The sequence below is a fragment of the Aegilops tauschii genome, chromosome 6 (assembly GCF_002575655.3).
Source record: "Aegilops tauschii subsp. strangulata cultivar AL8/78 chromosome 6, Aet v6.0, whole genome shotgun sequence".
NCBI classification, from domain to species: Eukaryota; Viridiplantae; Streptophyta; class Magnoliopsida; order Poales; family Poaceae; genus Aegilops; species Aegilops tauschii.
Genome location: NC_053040.3, coordinates 496,777,994 through 496,798,495, shown reverse-complemented (window position 1 = coordinate 496,798,495; position 20,502 = coordinate 496,777,994). Strand labels below are relative to the sequence as shown.

The 20,502-nt window shown below is 47.1% G+C and overlaps 1 protein-coding gene and 1 pseudogene across 1 annotated transcript; both read right to left on the bottom strand.

Moving 5' to 3' along the window:
- Positions 1–5,418: 5,418 nt before the first annotated feature.
- On the bottom strand, positions 5,419–6,552 carry LOC109752704 (BTB/POZ and MATH domain-containing protein 2-like). The gene has a single exon (XM_040391514.1). The coding sequence runs from the start codon at positions 6,550–6,552 to the stop codon at positions 5,419–5,421; it is 1,134 nt and encodes a 377-aa protein (XP_040247448.1).
- Positions 6,553–11,218: 4,666 nt separating this feature from the next.
- LOC120961838 (BTB/POZ and MATH domain-containing protein 1-like) lies at positions 11,219–12,607 on the bottom strand (annotated as a pseudogene).
- Positions 12,608–20,502: the final 7,895 nt, after the last annotated feature.

Genomic DNA, 20,502 nt, shown 5'->3' with positions numbered 1-20,502 from the left:
AACATAAAACAAAGGGGGGAAAGGTGGTAGCTAAGAGAAGCATGAAATGACAATGTCGGCAAGTGAAAACATGGGGTTTTATCATGGACAACTTTTTTGGCACACGCCATAGTATTGCTTACCAATAAAGCAAAACAAAGGAGACACAAATCGCATATAAAAAAACATGGAATATGTGTGAATATTGTCGTGGGGTGAATCTAAGAGTTGTCACCTTGACCAAACAGTGGGAAAAAAATACTGGGAAAGCCTCCTAATGCAAATATTGCCGTCGGAGCATAACAACCCATCCAGAAAGCTTCTTCAGAGAAGTACATCTAAAATGATTTAACCACTTGACTAGTTTGTCGCAGATTTGCGACACACCCAATCAACTAATACACAAGCAACTCCACAACAAATACAATTACTATAAAAATGTAATGCAAAATTTAGCAAAAACATGTGCTGGTAAAAATGTTGGAAATATGAGCAATTTACCAAATGATTTTATTAACAGAAATACTAGAAAAAGCGTGACTAATATAGCAGAGATAAAATAGGTCATGCTATCTGACAGAGGGAAGGTAAATAGCATCTGCATATAATAACTGGGACCAAACATATCTAGAGCAGACACTAGAGCCAGAAACTGAAGCAGAACTTCAAACAAAAAGAGTATGAGAACGTACTGACAGGAGCGGAAGCACCGGTCTTGGGGTCGGTGTCCTCGCCAGCCATGTCGTCGAAGAGTTTGTCGACGTCGGGGAAGAAGTCATCGTCGAGGAAGTAGTCGTCGGAGTCAGGGGCGTCCGTGACGAAGAAGTCAGTAGTCGCGCGGAGCGCTCCCTGCTACCTCTTGAGCACTGCGTTGGTTTTCCCTTGAAGAGGAAAGGGTGATGCAACAAAATAGCATAAGTATTCCCCGTAGTTGTTGAGAACCAAAGTATCAATCCAGTAGGAGGCCACGCACGAGTCCCTCGCACCTACACAAGCAAATAAATCCTCGCAACCAACGCGATAAGGGGTTGTCAATCCCTACACGGTCACTTACCAGAGTGAGATCTGATAGATATGATAGAACAATATTTTTGGTATTTTTATGATAAAGATGCAAAGTAAGATAAAAGCAAAATAAAAGCAACGGAAATAGCTAAGTGTTGGAAGATTAATATGATGGAAAATAGACCCGGGGGCCATAGGTTTCACTAGTGGCTTCTCTCGAGAGCATAAGTATTTACGGTGGGTGAACAAATTACTGTTGAGCAATTGACATAATTGAGCATAGTTATGAGAATATCTAGGTATGATCATGTATATAGGCATCACGTCCGAGACAAGTAGACCGACTCCTGCCTGCATCTACTATTATTACTCCACACATCGACCGCTATCCAGCATGCATCTAGAGTATTAAGTTCATAAGAACAGAGTAACGCTTTAAGCAAGATGACATGATCTAAAGGGATAAACTCATGCAATATGATATAAACCCCATCTTGTTATCCTCGATGGCAACAATACAATACGTGCCTTGCTGCCCCTACTGTCACTGGGAAAGGACACCGCAAGATTGAATCCAAAGCTAAGCACTTCTCCCATTGCAAGAAAGATCAATCCAGTAGGCCAAACCAAACTGATAATTCGAAGAGACTTGCAAAGATAACCAATCATACATAAAAGAATTCAGAAGATTCAAATATTGTTCATAGATAAACTTGATCATAAACCCACAATTCATCGGTCTCAACAAACACACCGCAAAAGAAGATTACATCGAATAGATCTCCACGAGAGAGGGGGAGAACATTGTATTGAGAACCAAAAAGAGAGAAGAAGCCATCTAGCTAATAACTATGGACCCGAAGGTCTGAGGTAAACTACTCACACATCATCGGAGAGGCTATGGTGTTGATGTAGAAGCCCTCCGTGATCGATGCCCCCTCCGGCGGAGCTCCGGAACAGGCCCCAAGATGGGATCTCACGGGTATAGAAAGTTGCGGCGGCGGAATTAGGTTTTTGGCTCCGTATCTGGTAGTTTGGGGGTGCGTAGGTATATATAGGAGGAAGGAGTACATCGGTGGAGCAACAAGGGCCCACAAGGGTGGAGGGCGCGCCTGGGGGGTAGATGCGCCCCCCTACCTCGTGCCTTCCTGGTTGATTTCTTGACGTAGGGTCCAAGTCCTCTGGATCACGTTCGTTCCAAAAATCACGTTCCCGAAGGTTTCATTCCGTTTGGACTCCGTTTGATATTCTTTTTCTGCGAAACTCTGAAATAGGCAAAAAAACAGCAATTCTGGGTTGGGCCTCCGGTTAATAGGTTAGTCCAAAAATAATATAAAAGTGTGTAATAAAGCCCAATAATTTCCAAAACAGAATATAATATAGCATGGAACAATAAAAAATTATAGATACGTTGGAGATGTATCAAGCATCCCCAAGCTTAATTCCTGCTCGTCCTCGAGTAGGTAAATGATAGAATAGATTTTTTGATGTGGAATGCTACTTGGCATAATTTCAATGTAATTCTTCTTAATTGTGGTATGAATATTCAGATCCGAAAGATTCAAGACAAAAGTTTAATATTGACATAAAAATAATAATACTTCAAGCATACTAACTAAGCAATTATGTCTTCTCAAAATAACATGGCCAAAGAAAGTTATCCCTACAAAATCATATAGTCTGGCTATGCTCTATCTTCACCACACAAAATATTTAAATCATGCACAACCCCGGTGACAAGCCAAGCAATTGTTTCATACTTTTGACGTTCTCAAACTTTTTCAATCTTCACGCAATACATGAGCGTGAGCCATGGACATAGCACTATATGTGGAATAGAATGGTGGTTGTGAAGAAGACAAAAAAGGAGAAGATAGTCTCACATCAACTAGGCGTATCAACGGGCTATGGAGATGCCCATCAATAGATATCAATGTGAGTGAGTAGGGATTGACATGCAACGGATGCACTAGAGCTATAAGTATATGAAAGCTCAACAAAAGAAATTAACTGGGTGTGCATCCAACTCGCTTGCTCACGAAGACCTAGGGCATTTTGAGGAAGCCCATCATTGGAATATACAAGCCAAGTTCTATCATGAAAAATTCCCACTAGTATATGAAAGTGATATCATAGGAGACTCTCTATCATGAAGATCATGGTGCTACTTTGAAGCACAAGTGTGGTAAAAGGATAGTAACATTGTCCCTTCTCTCTTATTCTCTCATTTTTTTATTTGGGCCTTTCCCTTTTTTCTTATGGCCTCTTCTTTTTTTTCGTCCGGAGTCTCATCCCGACTTGTGGGGGAATCATAGTCTCCATCATCCTTTCCTCACTTGGGACAATGCTCTAAAAATGATGATCATCACACTTTTATTTTCTTACAACTCAACAATTACAACTCAATACTTAGAACAAAATATGACTCTATGTAAATGCCTCCGGCGGTGTACCGGGATATGCAATGAATCAAGAGTGACATGTATGAAAGAATTATGAACGGTGGCTTTGCCACAACTACAATGTCAACTATATGATCATGCAAAGGAATATGACAATGATGGAGCGTGTCATAGTAAACGGAACGGTGGTAAGTTGCATGGCAATATATCTCGGAATGGCTATGGAAATGCCATGATAGGTAGGTATGGTGGCTGTTTTGAGGAAGGTATATGGTGGGTGTACTATACCGGTGAAAAGCGCGCGGTATTAGAGAGGCTAGCAATGGTGGAAGGAAGAAAAGTGCATATAATCCATGGACTCAACATTAGTCATAAAGAACTCATATACTTATTGCAAAAATCTACAAGTTATCAAAACAAAGTATTACGCGCATGCTCCTAGGGGGATAGATTGGTAGGAAAAGACCATCGCTCGTCCCCGACCGCCACTCATAAGGAAGACAATCAATAAATAAATCATGCTCCGACTTCATCACATGACGGTTCACCATACGTGCATGCTACGGGAATCACAAAATTTAACACAAGTATTTCTCAAATTCAAAACTACTCAACTAGCATGACTCTAATATCACCATCTTCATATCTCAAAACAATTATCAAGCATCAAACTTCTCAGAGTATTCAACACACCCATAAGAATTTTTCTTTTACTAATCTTGTATGCCTATTATTGTTAAAGCAAACTACCATTCTATTTAAGACTCTCAAAATAATCTAAGTGAAGCATGAGAGATCAATAGTTTCTATAAAACAAATCCACCACCGTGCTCTAAAAGATATAAGTGAAGTACTAGAGCAAAAACTATATAACTCAAAAGATATAAGTGAAGCACATAGAGTATTCTAATAAATTCCGAATCAAGTGTGACTCTCTCAAAAGGTGTGTACAGCAAGGATGATTGTGGTAAACTAACAAATAAAGACTCAAATAATACAAGACGCTCCATAGTTCCAAGTAAAGTTACCGATGGAAGTAGACGAAAGAGGGGATGCCTTCCGGGGCATCCCCAAGCTTTGGCTTTTAGGTGTCCTTAGATTATCTTGGGGGTGCCATGGGCATCCCCAAGCTTAGGCTCTTGCCACTCCTTGTTCCATAATCCATCAAATCTTTTACCCAAAACTTGAAAACTTCACAGCACAAAACTCAGCAGAAAATCTCGTGAGCTCTGTTAGCGAAAGAAAACAAAACACCACTTCAAGGTACTGTAATGAACTCATTCTTTATTTATATTGGTGTTAAACCTACTGTATTCCAACTTCTCTATGGTTTATAAACTCTTTTACTAGCCATAGATTCATCAAAATAAGCAAACAACACACGAAAAACAGAATCAGTCAAAAACAGAACAGTCTGTAGTAATCTGTAACTAACGCAAACTTCTGGAACTTCAAAAATTCAGCAAAAATAGGAAGACCTAGACAATTTGTTCTATCTGCATGTTGACGTGTGCGGCTGACGACAGCACTTGCATGGATATGTGTGCGTGTGATCAAACTGATGACATGGAGTAGCACCGGTTTGCTTCCCAGGGAATGCCAGCTACATAGCTTTTCTGAAGAAAAAAAAAATGAATTTTGCAGGAGGCGAAAAGGTCATCGAAGAAAGAAAACTCATGCCTACATTTTTCACTTCTGTATTCCACCTCTGTATTTACTAAACATGCCTACTACATCCTGTACTACTATAAACTGCCCCAACATCTTATATTTAGGAATAGAGGTAGTATAATGGAAAGGAAATGTGACAAAGCATATATATATCACTCAACTTACAAACCATCCACCCCATGGAGAGAAAATCCTGCACATGTTGTCTTTTTTATCGAGCATATATGCGGATTACACGACAATACAAAAGCAAGACGCCTGGACTACAATCTCTTTAGAGAATCCCATGTAAGCATAGGAGAACATGCCAATCGGGGGAAAATGTCTAATAAACATGCGTATCACATATACAAAGTATGTGTCACTTCTGATTCAAAGCAATAAGCTTGGCAATGAGCTCGTTCAAAACAAGGGGATATGTTGCAAGTATATGCTGCCAACCATGAGACGCCATTAGTGTTTGCAAACACGATGGAGACTGGGCTTGGATAAACTTGAAGCACGCCTCCTTCAATCCGGAGCAGTGGTGCTGCTCGGCTAGAACTAGTGTAGACGCCACCGAGCTCACCTGTATGTTCTCAGACAACTGCATTTCACATATGAACTTGAGTCGTTGAAGATCATATCGGTCTGCCGCTACCAACAAGTCTTGCAGCCATTGCAGCCGCATCTCATCAACTTCTGTTTCGTCGTCCTCCATGTCATCCATCTCCATCCCAGGGAACGAGTCTGTGTAGATGAAGCTGAGCAAAGACCTGAACACTTCTGCTTTCATGTCTTTGATATGTATGATGGTGGACGTATCCTTCATGGGGCCAAAGAGTTGTGCCATGAAGACTTTAGACCTGGCTGCAAGCACACACCGGTGTGCAGGGAACGTCTCACCACTGACCTCAAATGTGACATCAGCACCAACCTTGGTTTGAAGGAGATTGTTAAAATGATGGCAAATGTCAGGCAGGCGCACCCCGTTTCCATGGCCAGCGGCATCATCATCCTCGGTGTTGCAGACCATGATGTCACACCGGATGGTGAAACAATCAGCCTCCAGATTCATTGATCGTTCAACGGCGTCTTTTCTCACAAACCTGTCGTAGCCCCAAGAAGAACCCTTGGAGGGAAAGCTGCATGTTTCAGCTTGACCAACGTAGAGAGGATTCTGCATCTCAACCTGGTCGATGAAACTGAAGGTGAACTTGGCTTTCACAGGCGTCTTGCCGTCATCGTCGTCATCAAGAACAACATCGAGGGAAACGAAGTCGGCGCAATCCGTGCTCTTGCCGTTAGGGAAGCACTTGATGAGCCAACAATGGCCTCCTACCCCGAACTCGCGGGAGGTGACGCTCTCGCTAGTGGGTCTCGACTTGTTGGTACGTGAGTAGTTTTCGACCACAAGCAGGTGGTACCCGCACTCGGAGCTGGTGTTGATGAAGGCCACGGTGGAGTCGCACAGCCCGCCGTCCTCCACCACAGAGACGCCGGCGAACGACGACATGACGAAACCTACCTACCTGCGACTGCGAGCCCACCGCAAATCTATCCGCTCAGTAACCATTGATTGATAACAAGTTACAGAGTTGAGATCGATCGATGAGCTGGGGGGCAAACCTGGTCACGTACGTTAGAGTCGTCGGAGATAGTCTGCGCCGCTGTCTGGTCCTTTATTTCACGTTTCTCCCCAAGCCTATATAGTAGTAAGATAGATGGCCGGTCCACTACGTACACATGTCCTAGACGGACCCTTTTTTTTGCGGGGGAAGTCCTAACAAGATCCCTAACACGTGTTAGTACAACTCATAAACGGATCAAGAAAAAAGTACAACTCGTAACACAAAGTCCTAATTAGGTACGGCAAGCTGCCAAATCGCACAAATTAGGCTCTTCTCATGCTAATTAAGATTATAGTAACCGACAAATCCATAAAAAAAACTTTTTTTTTGCGGGTCTACTATAACTGACAAAGACACCACTGAAGTCGAAATTTCCCCACCAAAACTTGCCTACATGTAACGAGGTTCATCGATATGGATATATTCCCGGGGCCTGACTACGAGTGCTCCTCCTATGACACCACTACAATACCACACCCCGGCCGCCCAGGCATCGGTACATGTCGCCGGTTCCCCCGCGTGCATGTGTTATTATGTTGGCATATGTTACATCGTATGTCTCCTCTCTCATTATATAAGAGGCCTAGTATACAGGTGTCCTACTTGGACACGACTCCATATCATGTCTACGTACCGTACGACTCAGAGTCCAGCTGTAACCTACCTTGTACAATAATATCCGACACAACAACAGTCACAAGAATGTTTACCAGGTGCAATTGGCAGCAGGATATTATATCACTGGAACAAGCATGAACATGGGGTACCCAATGTTAGCTAAAATAAATGGGTGGGTACCAACAACAAAGACGCAAAGAAATTAAGATGCAATGGCACCAAGTGTGTATGTTTGTACCTCCATACCGAGTCTTCTAGAAAATCTGATTCACATTAATAGACAACATTATGTTCATTGATCAATGTTTCGATTATGATACCCAGCATGAAAATATACTGTGTACCGTGGAATTTCTAACAAGAGCAGCTAGCTAGAATCAATTAATTGCAACCATGTGCTAACACCAGCATAGCTCTGAAAGAACCACACCAGGTAAATTGACCAACGGACGATGATAACTGCTACACGTGTGGGTGTTAAGGTGTCTGGCCACATGTTTTGTGTGGTGTTTAAAAGGACCAGGCGTGTGGGCAAAACAAGTAATGCCCACACGTCTCTTTTTTTCTTGCGGTCCCTCTCACACGCTTACGTGTGGGCAAAATAGATAACGCCCACACGACCTCTCTCAGCCACCTACCTCACGGTCCCGCACGCCCCGCGTGACAGTCACCACGCGTCCCCGCAGTTGCCATGGTCCGGACCCTCTTCAATGTCCGTTTAATTGCAGTTGCCATGTTGCTGTACTACAGTTGCCATGTTGCGGTACTACAGTTGCCATGTCTGACAACTACATTTGTCATGGTTGCTCAACTGCAGTTGCCATCTCAGATCAAGTGTCAGATGCCATTTTTTGGACAACTGCAGCTGTTGCCATGTATGGTCTGGTTACTACAGTTGCCATGATTTGAAAACTTTAAGAGTTGTCACCTACTCACACTAGGCAGTTGCCATGTATGTCTGGTTTACTACAGTTGCCATGATTTGAAAACTTTAGGAGTTGCCACCTACTAACACTAGGTAGTTGCCGTGTAGCGCTACAAAAAGACATGGCAAAATAACATGTTCGGGTTAAGAGAGAGTTGCCATCTGCTTACAAGCACACTAGGGCACTTGCCATGTATCCTGCAAAACACATGGCAACTGACATGTTCGGGTAAAAGAGAGAGTTGCCATCTTCTTACAAGCACACTAGGGCAGTTGCATGTACCCTGCAAAGACATGGCAAGTGACAGCTTTGGGTGTGGGAGAGGAGACGGGCGTGTGGGCGAACTGATAAACGCCCACACACCAGCCCATGTGCGTGAGTGAAAACTGACGTGTGGGCGAACTGCTAAACGCCCACACACCGGCCCCTCCGTATGGTGAAACGGACGTGTGGGCGACCGGGTGAATGCCCACACACCAGCCCAGTCCTACATGACACCACAAACATGCCAAGATTCGTGCACCCACAAACGGACGCGGATCCATGCGCGTGGGCGAGATGCAAACGGTCGGGCTCGTCGGGCGCGTCGGGTGTGCGCGGACGTGCGGGACGCACTGTTGCGGTCGGGCGCGTCGGGTGCGCGCGGGACGTGCGGGGCGCCGAGGGACGGCAGGCGTGTGTCGCCGGCGGAGAAGGAGCTCGGCGTGTGTCGCCGGAGTCGTGACGGTGCACGTTGCGACCGGCGTCGTTGCGAGGTCGGGTCCGCGGGCTGGGTCACGGTCGTGGCGACATCGACGATGGGAGCTGCAACAACTCCGACGACGACGATGTCATGGCTTAGGGGGTGATTGATGGCAATAAGCCATGCATGTGGCAGAGGTGTCCGGTGCGTGCGCGCACTCCGGGTCCAGTTCGTAAGGCAGCGGCTGTTAGCTAGAGTTGTGGGCTGTTAGTGCATAGCAATACATGGCTAAGTTAGTTAGCAGGTTAGTTGGTTAGTGCGTGCGTGCATGCATCAGGATATGGAAGTGCATGGGTGCGTGGGTGTGTGGGTGCTGCGTCACCGGACGGCTATAAAGCCAGCCTTGATCAGAATGTGTAATCACGCAGAGTTGCCGGTGTTGTAGCGATATAGCCAGTGTAATGAGGAAAAAGATTTGGGCGTTCATGTGCCCGTGGCGGCGTTCGTGCGCCGGCCGGAAAATCTCTCGTGTCCACTGTTTCCTTTCTTCCTCCTCCTTCGTCTTTGTTGTGTCAGTGAGAGAGAGCGTGAGGGAGGTTCAGAGAAAGAGTGCAAGAGGAAGGCCACGGCAACAGCACCCGGAACATAGAAGCAGCAGTGGCACCGGCTTCATGCGCATGGGAGAAAAGTGCAGGGAACCGCCTGTTCAGAGGGCCGCCCTCGACGCACCAGTTGTCAAGCCAGAAGGCTGTCCGAGCACCGTCCTTCAAAATATATCAGAATGAAAATCATCTTTTTTGGTAGAGGATACATCCCTCGACCTCCAACCTTCCTCTGCCATGGGGGGGCACTGCCCGAAGACAACAGCCAAGTGCCGTGGACAAGGTTTTTGGGTGCTGGATCAAGTTTCACACTATCGCTTTCGCCGTGATGGAGGAAAAAAAACTTCCCCCTAAATTCATGTTCATAAAATGCATGTACCATTCTCGGAAAAAAAATCTGCTCAAAAACATTTACACTATTCTTCTTGATAACCACTAGAAAAAGGGTTACATGACATAGAAGGCACAAAGCAACAATACGAGACAATGCACCGAGAGATATGTCAGGATAAAAGGACATTATTCCCTAAAGAGACAATTTCCCCATATGTTGGATTTTTCTGATTCAGCATACCACTCACTCGTCTGCAACAGCGCATCCGTAAATCGTGTTCCTTCCTCCATTGAATAACCTCACTACCGACACTGCGTAAGTTAAAATATAAAATCATATCTCAATTCAAAATCAAACTAGATGAACCGGGGGCTTCTACTGGGTCATGACAAACCTAGGGTTTGGCGGGTGTCCATGTCGCGGGGCTAGGCCATGAGGTACGTGACTCGGGTGTGATTGACGACGATGACGGCGATGACGAGTACGGAGGCCAGATGACGCCATGATGCGGAAGGCGACAACTTCGACGATGCGGACGGAAGTGAGATCACTGGCGAGGCCGGGGAAATGCTGGCCGTGTTCTGCAACCGGCGGCGGCCGCGGTCGTGCGATGGCAGATGTCGACCGTACTCTCCTGCTGGCGGCGGGGCGGGCGTGAGATGGGGGTCACAACCGTGGGCTGCAACCGACGGGCAATGGCGGCGATCGGCCGAGGCGATGCTGGATCGGGCTGCATGAACGCTGGGCGGTTTGTTAGGTCGCACGCGCGCGCGCGTGTGTGTGTGTGTGTGTGCACCGACTGGGGCAGGGGGCGCGTATCGGCTTGGTTGTACGCGATGCAGGGCGACGCGCGCATACATTAAGCACCGTATGACAAGAATGCCCTTATACGTTAAGGGGTGTACCGAAGCAGACTATAGGGTAGGGCTCGTGCGCACTGGGCGGCGGCCTTCACGCAGCAACGCGTTGGACGAGACTGGAAGAATCGATAGAAGGAAGTAGATGACGCAGGATCTGATCAAACGGCTGCAGAGCTGCATTGTGCCGCTGAATTTGGGCCGGTCGACCGGCGCCTGTCAGTGCCCTATCTTTTTTTTAGACAATAGGACAATATCTGTCGTAGAGTACTTTTTTTTAGAGTTAAGAGTAATCTGTTTGTGGGCTATATATGTACGTACAGTCAGAACCTGGCCTTAAGCCCATTGGATGCCCTTCCGTCGCCACGAGCACACCTCCTGACGGAGCAGTAGCCAGGATCCGTCCCAGCCGGCGGCCATGGCGGAGGCCGCAACGTCGGCAGCGACGCCGCTACTCCACGTCCTCCCGGTTGATATTGTCATCTGGGAGATCCTTGTCCGCCTCGACCCCAAAACCCTCCTCCGCTGCCGCCTAGTCTGCCGTACGTGGTGTTGTGCCACCTCCACTCGCGGCTTCCTCCTCGTCCACCACGACCGCCAGCCCACCCTCCCCCTCGTTTGCAGCTACCAATGGTGTCTGGCCGTTATATTTCACGAAAGAGACAATTTGTTCATACGTTGGATTTTTCTGATTCGACATATAGGAAAATATACATGACGAGAAAACTGAAAGCAAAACACCTCTAGAGTGTCGCGTATATGCATAAGAGGATAACTTCCAATGGTTTGAAGCAAGCTTGACGAAAATCTCCTTCAAAACTGAGGGTCATGTTGAAACTACGTGATCCCAGCCATCATTTGTCGTTACTGTTTGCAAGCACGAGGGGGCTGGATTTGGATAAATTTCAAGCATGCCTCCTTTAATCCCTGGCAGTGGTGTTGCTCGGCTAAAGCAAGAGTGGACATCACCGAGCTCACACCTAAGTTGTTACACAATTTCATTTCACATATGCACTTGAGTCATTGGAGATCATACATGTCTGCAGCCACAAACAAGTCTTGAACCCATTGCAGCCACATTTCATCCTCTAGTCTTTCCTCTTCTTCTTCTTCTTCTTCTTCTTCTTCTTCCAAAACTTGTGACATTTCCTCCTCCTCCATGTAGTCCTTGTCTATCTCAGGGCAATAGTCGGTGTAGATGAATCTAAGCAACGCTCTAAACACGTTTGCTCCCATGTCTTTGATATGTAAGACACCGGATGTAGTAGTGCCCTCCTTCATGGGGCCAAAGAGATGTGCCATGAAGACTTTGGACCGGGCTGCAAGCACACACCGATGTGCAGTGAACGTCTCGCCGCTAACTTCAAATGTCACATCAGCACCCACTTTAGTTTGAAGGAGAATGTTAAAGTGCTGGTCTATGTTAGACACGATCACCTTGGTGTCATTGTTACCGGCATCCTCGGTGTTGGGATCCTTCCAAACCATTATGTCGCACCGGATGGTGAAAGAATCACCCCTTAGATCCGCGGATCATTCAAGGGCATCTCTTCTCAGAAACTTGTCGTCACCCCAGGCATCATTACTCTTGAACCTGCAAGCTGGATTAGTTGCACGGATGTACATCGGCGTGTGCTTGTCAACCTGGTCGACGAGAGTAAAACTGACCCTGGCATCCACTTTGTCATCGTCGTGGTAAAGGGATGCCATTAGGGTAGTACTCGATTAACCAATCATGGCCTCCCACTATGAAAGGGCCAGCTGTGATGCTGTCGCCCATGAGCATCAACTCCTTGGTGCGCGAGTAGCCCTTGACCATGAATAGGTGGTAGCCGCTGTCCGTGCCAGCATCGACGGCCGACGTGTTACAAGAGCGCCCGTCGTGGCCTTGGACGATGGATATACCGGTGAACGATGACATGACGTACTGCTAGTTGTTGACCGATCTCTCAGAAATCGCATGTTTGTTTGTCACGGTGGCTGGGTCTCCAATCTCTAACACGGACGAGGACACAAAGTCCTGATCGGACACTAACTAATTTGAACCTACTCCTAATTAAGTCCAGATCTATCTCTGACACACAAATTAAGTCCTAATTCATTGGACTCAGACGGCAAAACTTGCCCGGTTGGGTACGGCAAGCTAGCTGCCAAATTGCACATGCTAATTAAACTCCAACTTTAATTAAGATTTTATTATAACTAGCAAAAATACCAACGATCAAATTTTCATGCTACATTTGAATTTGTATTTTTTTTCTTTCTTTTACGGAACTGTAAGTAGCACTTTCTAGCTGCTTTCATGGATTCATGTATCAAAATTTCCCATCAAAACTTACCTACATTTTATGGCCAACTTTACCTATTATGCTGTAATTCAATGGAATTGTTTTTTTTCGAAACGGAGGCAAAAGATTTGCCTCGTCGATTAATTAAGGAGAAGAGAGTTGCCCAGTTAATTAATGAAAAATCGGCCGAAAACCGATACAAACCTACCACATGCGGACTATTCACATAACATGTAACCCCATAAGCACACAATCAGCCTGACAATCATACCCAACACATAACGACCACCAACCTCCACACAACTACATCGCATAGACACCCTCAACGAGAGTACCTCGGCCGGAGACCACGAGCACCACCAAGACCACAGAGACAAGTCAGGCCATATGGACAACTGAAGGGACTGATGACCATACATCAAGCAGCTGTGGACGCCTTTCCTGCGCCACCACTCTTCTTACTTTTGCTCATGATGAGAGCCTCCTCCACAATCGCCTTGCCGGATCCAGGACAAGCCGCCTCCAAACGCTTGAGCAAGCTGTGAACCTCTAACTCGAAGAGAATCTCATCGACCTTGTCACGCACAGACACCACGTTCCCAACGGCCACCTGCGAGTGGGTGACCGCAACGTCGGAACCTCCGCGGTCCACAAAGGCAAGCGGCTGGCTGGGCTCCCAAGAGTCAGGCGCCAACATACAAACCGCCTCAACATCATCAGCCACAGAAACCACCGGCACGACAACATCGCCCACGGGAACCACTGACACAATTGACTCAGGCACCTCCAGTTGCTCACATGACAGAGGCAAAACGTCATCGAAATGGATCTCTGCACTCAGCCGCACGGTGCCCATCCAAGCAGGGATGGGGCGAGGAGCCACTGCCGGGGCCGGCAACATTGGACGACGCGGACCACGCTGGGGCAACACCTCTTGCCAGCTTCCGCACACCTCCGGCACACGTCCCACACCCGAGTGGCAGCGAGCTGTGTTGTAGGGACCAGCTAGGGTGGAGTCGAAGACCATGGAGGCAGCTTGTGGCACCAGTTCTTCTTCGTCCTCACCCTCTTTGTCATTTGCAGCAGAACCCCACGTGCCCACACCATTAGGCATGAGAACCGGGGAATGGGGTGCATGCTGGAGCAACATGGGCAAGGCCGGCTCCTCCTGGACATCAAGTGCCGTGACGACCAAGCAGGGGCTCGCCACATGCATGCTGCAGAAACCCAGTCCGCAGGAGCTCTGATCTGGCCCCGGCAGGGATGTAGGCGCCGACGCCGGGGACGACAGCAGCTGGCCGGGGGAGACGCCAACAATGGGAGCAGAGGTGGCGCCGGTGCCGGCCCTCCGCCCACCTATGGACGAGTCGGGCTTGCGGGAGGCCAGCGCAGCCGCGGCCAGCTTCGCGGCGGAGACGATGGGCGAGATCGGATGGAACTAAAATCATCATACAGTATGTATTTCATGCAGTGTGTTCAAAGCTTGGCCACGATGAATGATTTACTGCCATTTCACAACAATATTTGCAAGGCTACTGATACCCGTAACCGGAGCAAGATTCAGATTTCCACACCGGGAAAAACCACAATGATTGTGTTTTTATTTCATAGCATCAGCTGCCAGAACTGAGGGAATTAGGACAACCAAATAACAGGCAGCTCCAAGAATTTCTTAGTCTGTTCCTCTCAAGTATGAGTCTGACACTAGTCAGCATCTAGACTCTTCAGTTTGCATGCTCAGGCCCTGTGTTCCAAGATCCTGCACGTATACGAGCCCCGACTTGATCATCGCCGCCATTCTTCACAAGTTTGCTTGAAATTAGTCGCAAAAGATCATCTCACCCGGATGAAGAGCCAGCCAACAGCATGCATGGCACGGTTACGGTACAAGTACCCAAAAGCGACCATGGTATACCTCTTAGACATACTCACAAGCAGTCACAAAGCCAAATAATAGCCATGTGAAACGTGCATGTCATGACGCGGTCCACCTGGTTAATAGACAGTCCAAGGCTCAAGGTGCCACATTCCCAGGTGCAATCTGCAGCAGGAACACACCAAGCATGAACGCGTAAATTTAGCAAATGTCAGTTCAAATAAATGGGTGACTACCAACACAAAGACACACGTAAAGATGCATGACACCAAGCTGTGTAAACATGCAAACAGAGAATGATGATTCATATCCCCTGGTTTCCTGACATCATAGAACAAGGACGCTCAGTCAGGCTACAGCCCCTCCCCGACTCCCCTCCCTCCCCGAGGCGCTCCCGCGGGCGCCCCCGGGAGGAAACCCTAGCGCCGCCCCCGTCGTCCCCTCGCCTCAATCCCCTCCCTCGCCGCCACCTGGGGCGTCGCCGACCAAAGGCCGTGTGGCGTTGGCGGCGGCAGGGCGGCTCTCTCCCGCACGCAGTTGGAGATTCCGCGGGGCGTTCCCATCTGCCTGGTGGTGCCGGGCGTCGGGCCGGCCCTGCCTCGGCTCCTTCTTCCTCTCCCAGCGTCCCTCGTTGGCGCCGCCTCCTCCCCTCCGTGGTGGTGGGTTGTGGGGGATGGATCTAGCACTAGTAGAAAAGAGGGCTTTGGTTCAGGCCGGGTCAGCCATTAGTCCCGGTTCAGTCCAGAACCGGGACCAATGGGGGCACTGGTCCCGGTTCGTGAGGCCAGGGGCCCGCCGGGCCTCGTGGGGGCATTGGTCCCGGTTCGTCTGGCCCCTTTGGTCCCGGTTGATGGGACGAACCGGGACCAATGTGTTGGGATTCGTAGCATAATTTTAAAATTTTCCTATGCTCACCAAGATGCATCTATGGAGTCTACTAGCAACGAGGGGAAAGGAGTGCATCTACATACCCTTGTAGATCGCGAGTGGAAGCGTTCCAATGAACGTGGATGACGGAGTCGTACTCGCCGTGATCCAAATCACCGATGACCGAGTGCCGAACGGACGGCACCTCCGCGTTCAACACACGTACGGTGCAGCGACGTCTCCTCCTTCTTGATCCAGCAAGGGGAAAGGAGAGGTTGATGGAGATCCAGCAGCACGACGGCGTGGTGGTGGATGTAGCGGGTCTCCGGCAGGGCTTCGCCAAGCTTCTGCGAGAGAGAGAGAGGTGTTGCAGGGGAGGAGGGAGGCGCCCAAGACTGTAGGTTGCTGCCCTCCCTCCCCCCCCCCCCCCCCACTATTTATAGGACCCCTGGGGGGGCGCCAGCCCTTGGGAGATCAGATCTCCAAGGGGGGCGGCGGCCAAGTGGGGGGAAGGGGTGCCTTGCCCCCCAAGGCAAGGGGGAAGCTTACCCCTAGGGTTCCCAACCCTAGGCGCATGGGGGGAGGCCCAAGGGGGCCGCCCCAGCCCACTAAGGGCTGGTTCCCTTCCACTTTCAGCCCACGGGGCCCTCCGGGATATGTGGCCCCACCCGGTGGACCCCCGGGACCCTTCCGGTGGTCCCGATACAATACCGGTAACCCCTGAAACTTTCCCGGTGGCCGAAACTTGACTTTCTATATATAATTCTTCACCTCCGGACCATTCCGGAACCTCTCGTGATGTCCGGGATCTCATCCGGGACTCCGAACAACTTTCGGGTTTCCGCATACATATATCTCTACAACCCTAGCGTCACCGGACCTTAAGTGTGTAGACCCTACGGGTTCGGGAGACATGCAGACATGACCGAGACGCCTCTCCGGTCAATAACCAACAGCGGGATCTGGATACCCATGTTGGCTCCCACATGCTCCACGATGATCTCATCGGATGAACCATGATGTCGAGGATTCAATCAATCCGTATGCAATTCCCTTTGTCAACGGTATGTTACTTGCCCGAGATTCGATCGTCGGTATCCCAATACCTTGTTCAATCTCGTTACCGGCAAGTCTCTTTACTCATACCGCAATGCATGATCCCGTGACTAACGCCTTAGTCACATTGAGCTCATTATGATGATGCATTACCGAGTGGGCCCAGAGATACCTCTCCGTCACACGGAGTGACAAATCCCAGTCTCGATCCGTGCCAACCCAATAGACACTTTTGGAGATACCCGTAGTGCACCTTTATAGTCACCCAGTTACGTTGTGACGTTTGGCACACCCAAAGCACTCCTACGGTATCCGGGAGTTGCACGATCTCATGGTCTAAGGAAAAGATACTTGACATTGGAAAAGCTCTAGCAAACGAAACTACACGATCTTTTATGCTATGCTTAGGATTGGGTCTTGTCCATCACATCATTCTCCTAATGATGTGATCCCGTTATCAATGACATCCAATGTCCATAGTCAGGAAACCATGACTATCTGTTGATCAACGAGCTAGTCAACTAGAGGCTTACTAGGGACAGGTTGTGGTCTATGTATTCACACATGTATTACGATTTCCGGACAATACAATTATAGCATGAATAATAGACAATTACCATGAACAAAGAAATATAATAATAACCATTTATTATTGCCTCTAGGGCATATTTCCAACAGTCTCCCACTTGCACTAGAGTCAATAATCTAGTTCACATCACCATGTGATTAACACTCACTGGTCACATCACCATGTGACCAACATCTAAAGAGTTTACTAGAGTCAACAATCTAGTTCACATCACTATGTGATTATCACTCAATGTGTTCTGGTTTGGTCATGTTATGCTTGTGAGAGAGGTTATTAGTCAACGGGTCTGAACCTTTCAGAACCGTGTGCTTTACGAATATCTATGTCATCTTTGTGGATGCTACCACGCGCTATTTGGCGCCATTTCAAATAATTGCTCTACTATACGAATCCGGTTTACTACTCAGAGTCATCCGGATTAGTGTCAAAGTTCGCATCGACGTAACCCTTTACGACGAACTCTTTTCCACCTCCATAATCAAGAAAATTCCTTAATCCACTAGGTACTAAGGATAAGTTCGACCGCTGTCATGAGATCCTTTCCCGGATCACCATTGTAACCTCTTGATCAACTCATGGCAAGGCACACTACATGTGCGGTACACAGCATAGCATACTATAGAGCCTACGTCTAAAGCATAGGGGACGACCTTCGTCCTTTCTCTATCTTCTGCTGTGGTCGGGTCTTGAGTCTCACTCAATACTCACACCTTGTAACACAGCCAAGAACTCCTTCTTTGCTGATCTATTTTGAACTCTTTCAAAATCATGTCAAGGTGTGCTGTCTTTTGAAAGTATCATCAGGCGTCTTGATCTATCTCTATGGATCTTGATGCCCAATATGTAAGTAGCTTTATCCAGGTCTTCCTTTGAAAAACTCCTTTGAAACAACCCTTTATGCTTTCCAGAAATTTTACATCATTTCGGATCAACAATATGTCATTCACATATACTTATCAGAAATGTTGTAGCGCTCCCACTCACTTTATTGTAAATACAAGTTTCTAACAAACTTTGTATAAACCCAAAAACTTTGATCACTCCATCAAAGCGTATATTCTGACTCCGAGATGCTTGCTCTAATCCATGGAAGGATCGCTGGAGCTAGCATACCTTTTAGCATCCTTAGGATCGACAAAACATTTCTGATTGTATCACATACAACCTTTCCTTACAAAAAACTGGTAAGGAAACTTGTTTTGACATCCATCTGCCAGATTTCATAAATGTAGCTAATGCTAACATGATTCCGACGGACCTAAGCATCGCTACGGATGAGAAAAAACTCATTGTAGTCAACTCCTTGAACTTGTGAAAATACTCTTTGCCACAAGTCGAGCTTCATAGACGGTAACATTACCGTCCATGTCCGTCTTCTTCTTAAAGATCCATTTATCTCAATGGCTTGCCGATCATCGGGCAAGTTCACCAAAGTCCATGCTTTGTTCTGATACATGGATTCTATCTCGGATTTCATGGCCTCGAGCCATTCGTCGGAATATGGGCCCACCATCGCTTCTCCACAGCTCGTAGGTTCATTGTTGTCTAGCAACATGACTTCCAAGACAGGATCACGCATTACTCTGAAGTAGTGCGCATCCTCGTCGTCCTACGAGGTTTGGTAGTGACTTGATTCGAAGTTTCATGATCACTATCATAAGCTTCCACTTCAGTTGGTGTAGGTGCCACAGGAACAACTTCCTGTGCCCTGCTACACACTAGTTGAAGCGATGGTTCAATAACCTTATCAAGTCTCCACCATCCTCCCACTCAATTCTTTCGAGAGAAACTTTTCCTCGAGAAAGGACTCGTTTCTAGAAGCAATTACTTTTGCTTCCAGATCTGAAATAGGAGGCATACCCAACTGTTTTTGGGTATTCTATGAAGATGCATTTATCCGCTTTGGGTTCGAGCTTATCAGCCTGAAACTTTTTCACATAAGCATCGCAGCCCCAAACTTTTAAGAAACGACAACTTAGGTTTCTATAAACGGTGTCGTCTCAACGGAATTGCGTGGTGCCCCTTTTAAAGTGAATGCGGTTGTCTCTAATGCCTAACCCATAAATGATAGTGGTAATTTGATAAGAAACATCATGGTATGCACCATATCCAATAGGGTGCAGTTATGATGTTCGGACACACCATCACACTATGGTGTTCCAGGCGGTATTAATTGTGAAACACTTTCCACAATGTCTCAATTGTGTGCCAAACTCGTATCTCAGATACTCATCTCTATGATCATATCACAGACATTTTATCATCTTGTCACGACGATCTTCAACTTCACTCTGAAATTACTTGAACCTTTCAATAATTCAGACTAGTGTTTCATCAAGTAAATACACTCAGCATCTACTCAAATCATCTGTGAAGTAAGAACATAACGATATCCACTGCATGCCTCAGCACTCATTGGACTGCGTACATCAAAATGTATTACTTCCAATAAGTTGCTCTCTTGTTCCATCTCACTGAAAACGAGGACTTTCAGTCATTTTGCCCATGTGGTATGATTTGCATGTCTCAAGTGATTCATAATCAAGTGAGTCCAAACGATCCATCTGTATGGAGTTTCTTCATGCATATATACCAATAGACATGGTTCGCATGTCTCAATCTTTTCAAAAATGAGTGAGTCCAAAGATCCACCTACATGGAGCTTCTTCATGCGTTCTACACCAATATGACTCAAGTGGCAGTGCCACAAGTATGTGGTACTATCATTACTATCTTATATCTTTTTGGCCTGAACATGTGTATCACTACGATCGAGATTCATTTTAGGTGCAAGACCATTGAAGGTATTATTCAAATAAACAGAGTAACCATTATTCTCCTTAAATGAATAACCGTTTTGCGGTAAACATAATCCAATCATGTTCAACGCAAACACCAAATCTCGATGGTAGAGGGAGCATGCGATGCTTGATCACATCAACCTTGGAAACACTTCCAACACATATCGTCATCTCACCTTTAGCTAGTCTCCATTTATTCCGCAGCTTTTATTTTGAGTTACCAACACTTAGCAACCAAACCGGTATCTAATACCCTGGTGCTGCTAGGAGTAGTAGTAAAGTACACATTCATGTAACGTATATCCAATATACTTCTGTCGACCTTGCCTACCTTCTCAT

Coding starts and splice junctions, on each gene's coding strand:
- LOC109752704 (XM_040391514.1), bottom strand. CDS start 6,552: ATGTCGTCGTTCGCCGGCGTCTCTGTGGTGGAGGACGGCGGGCTGTGC.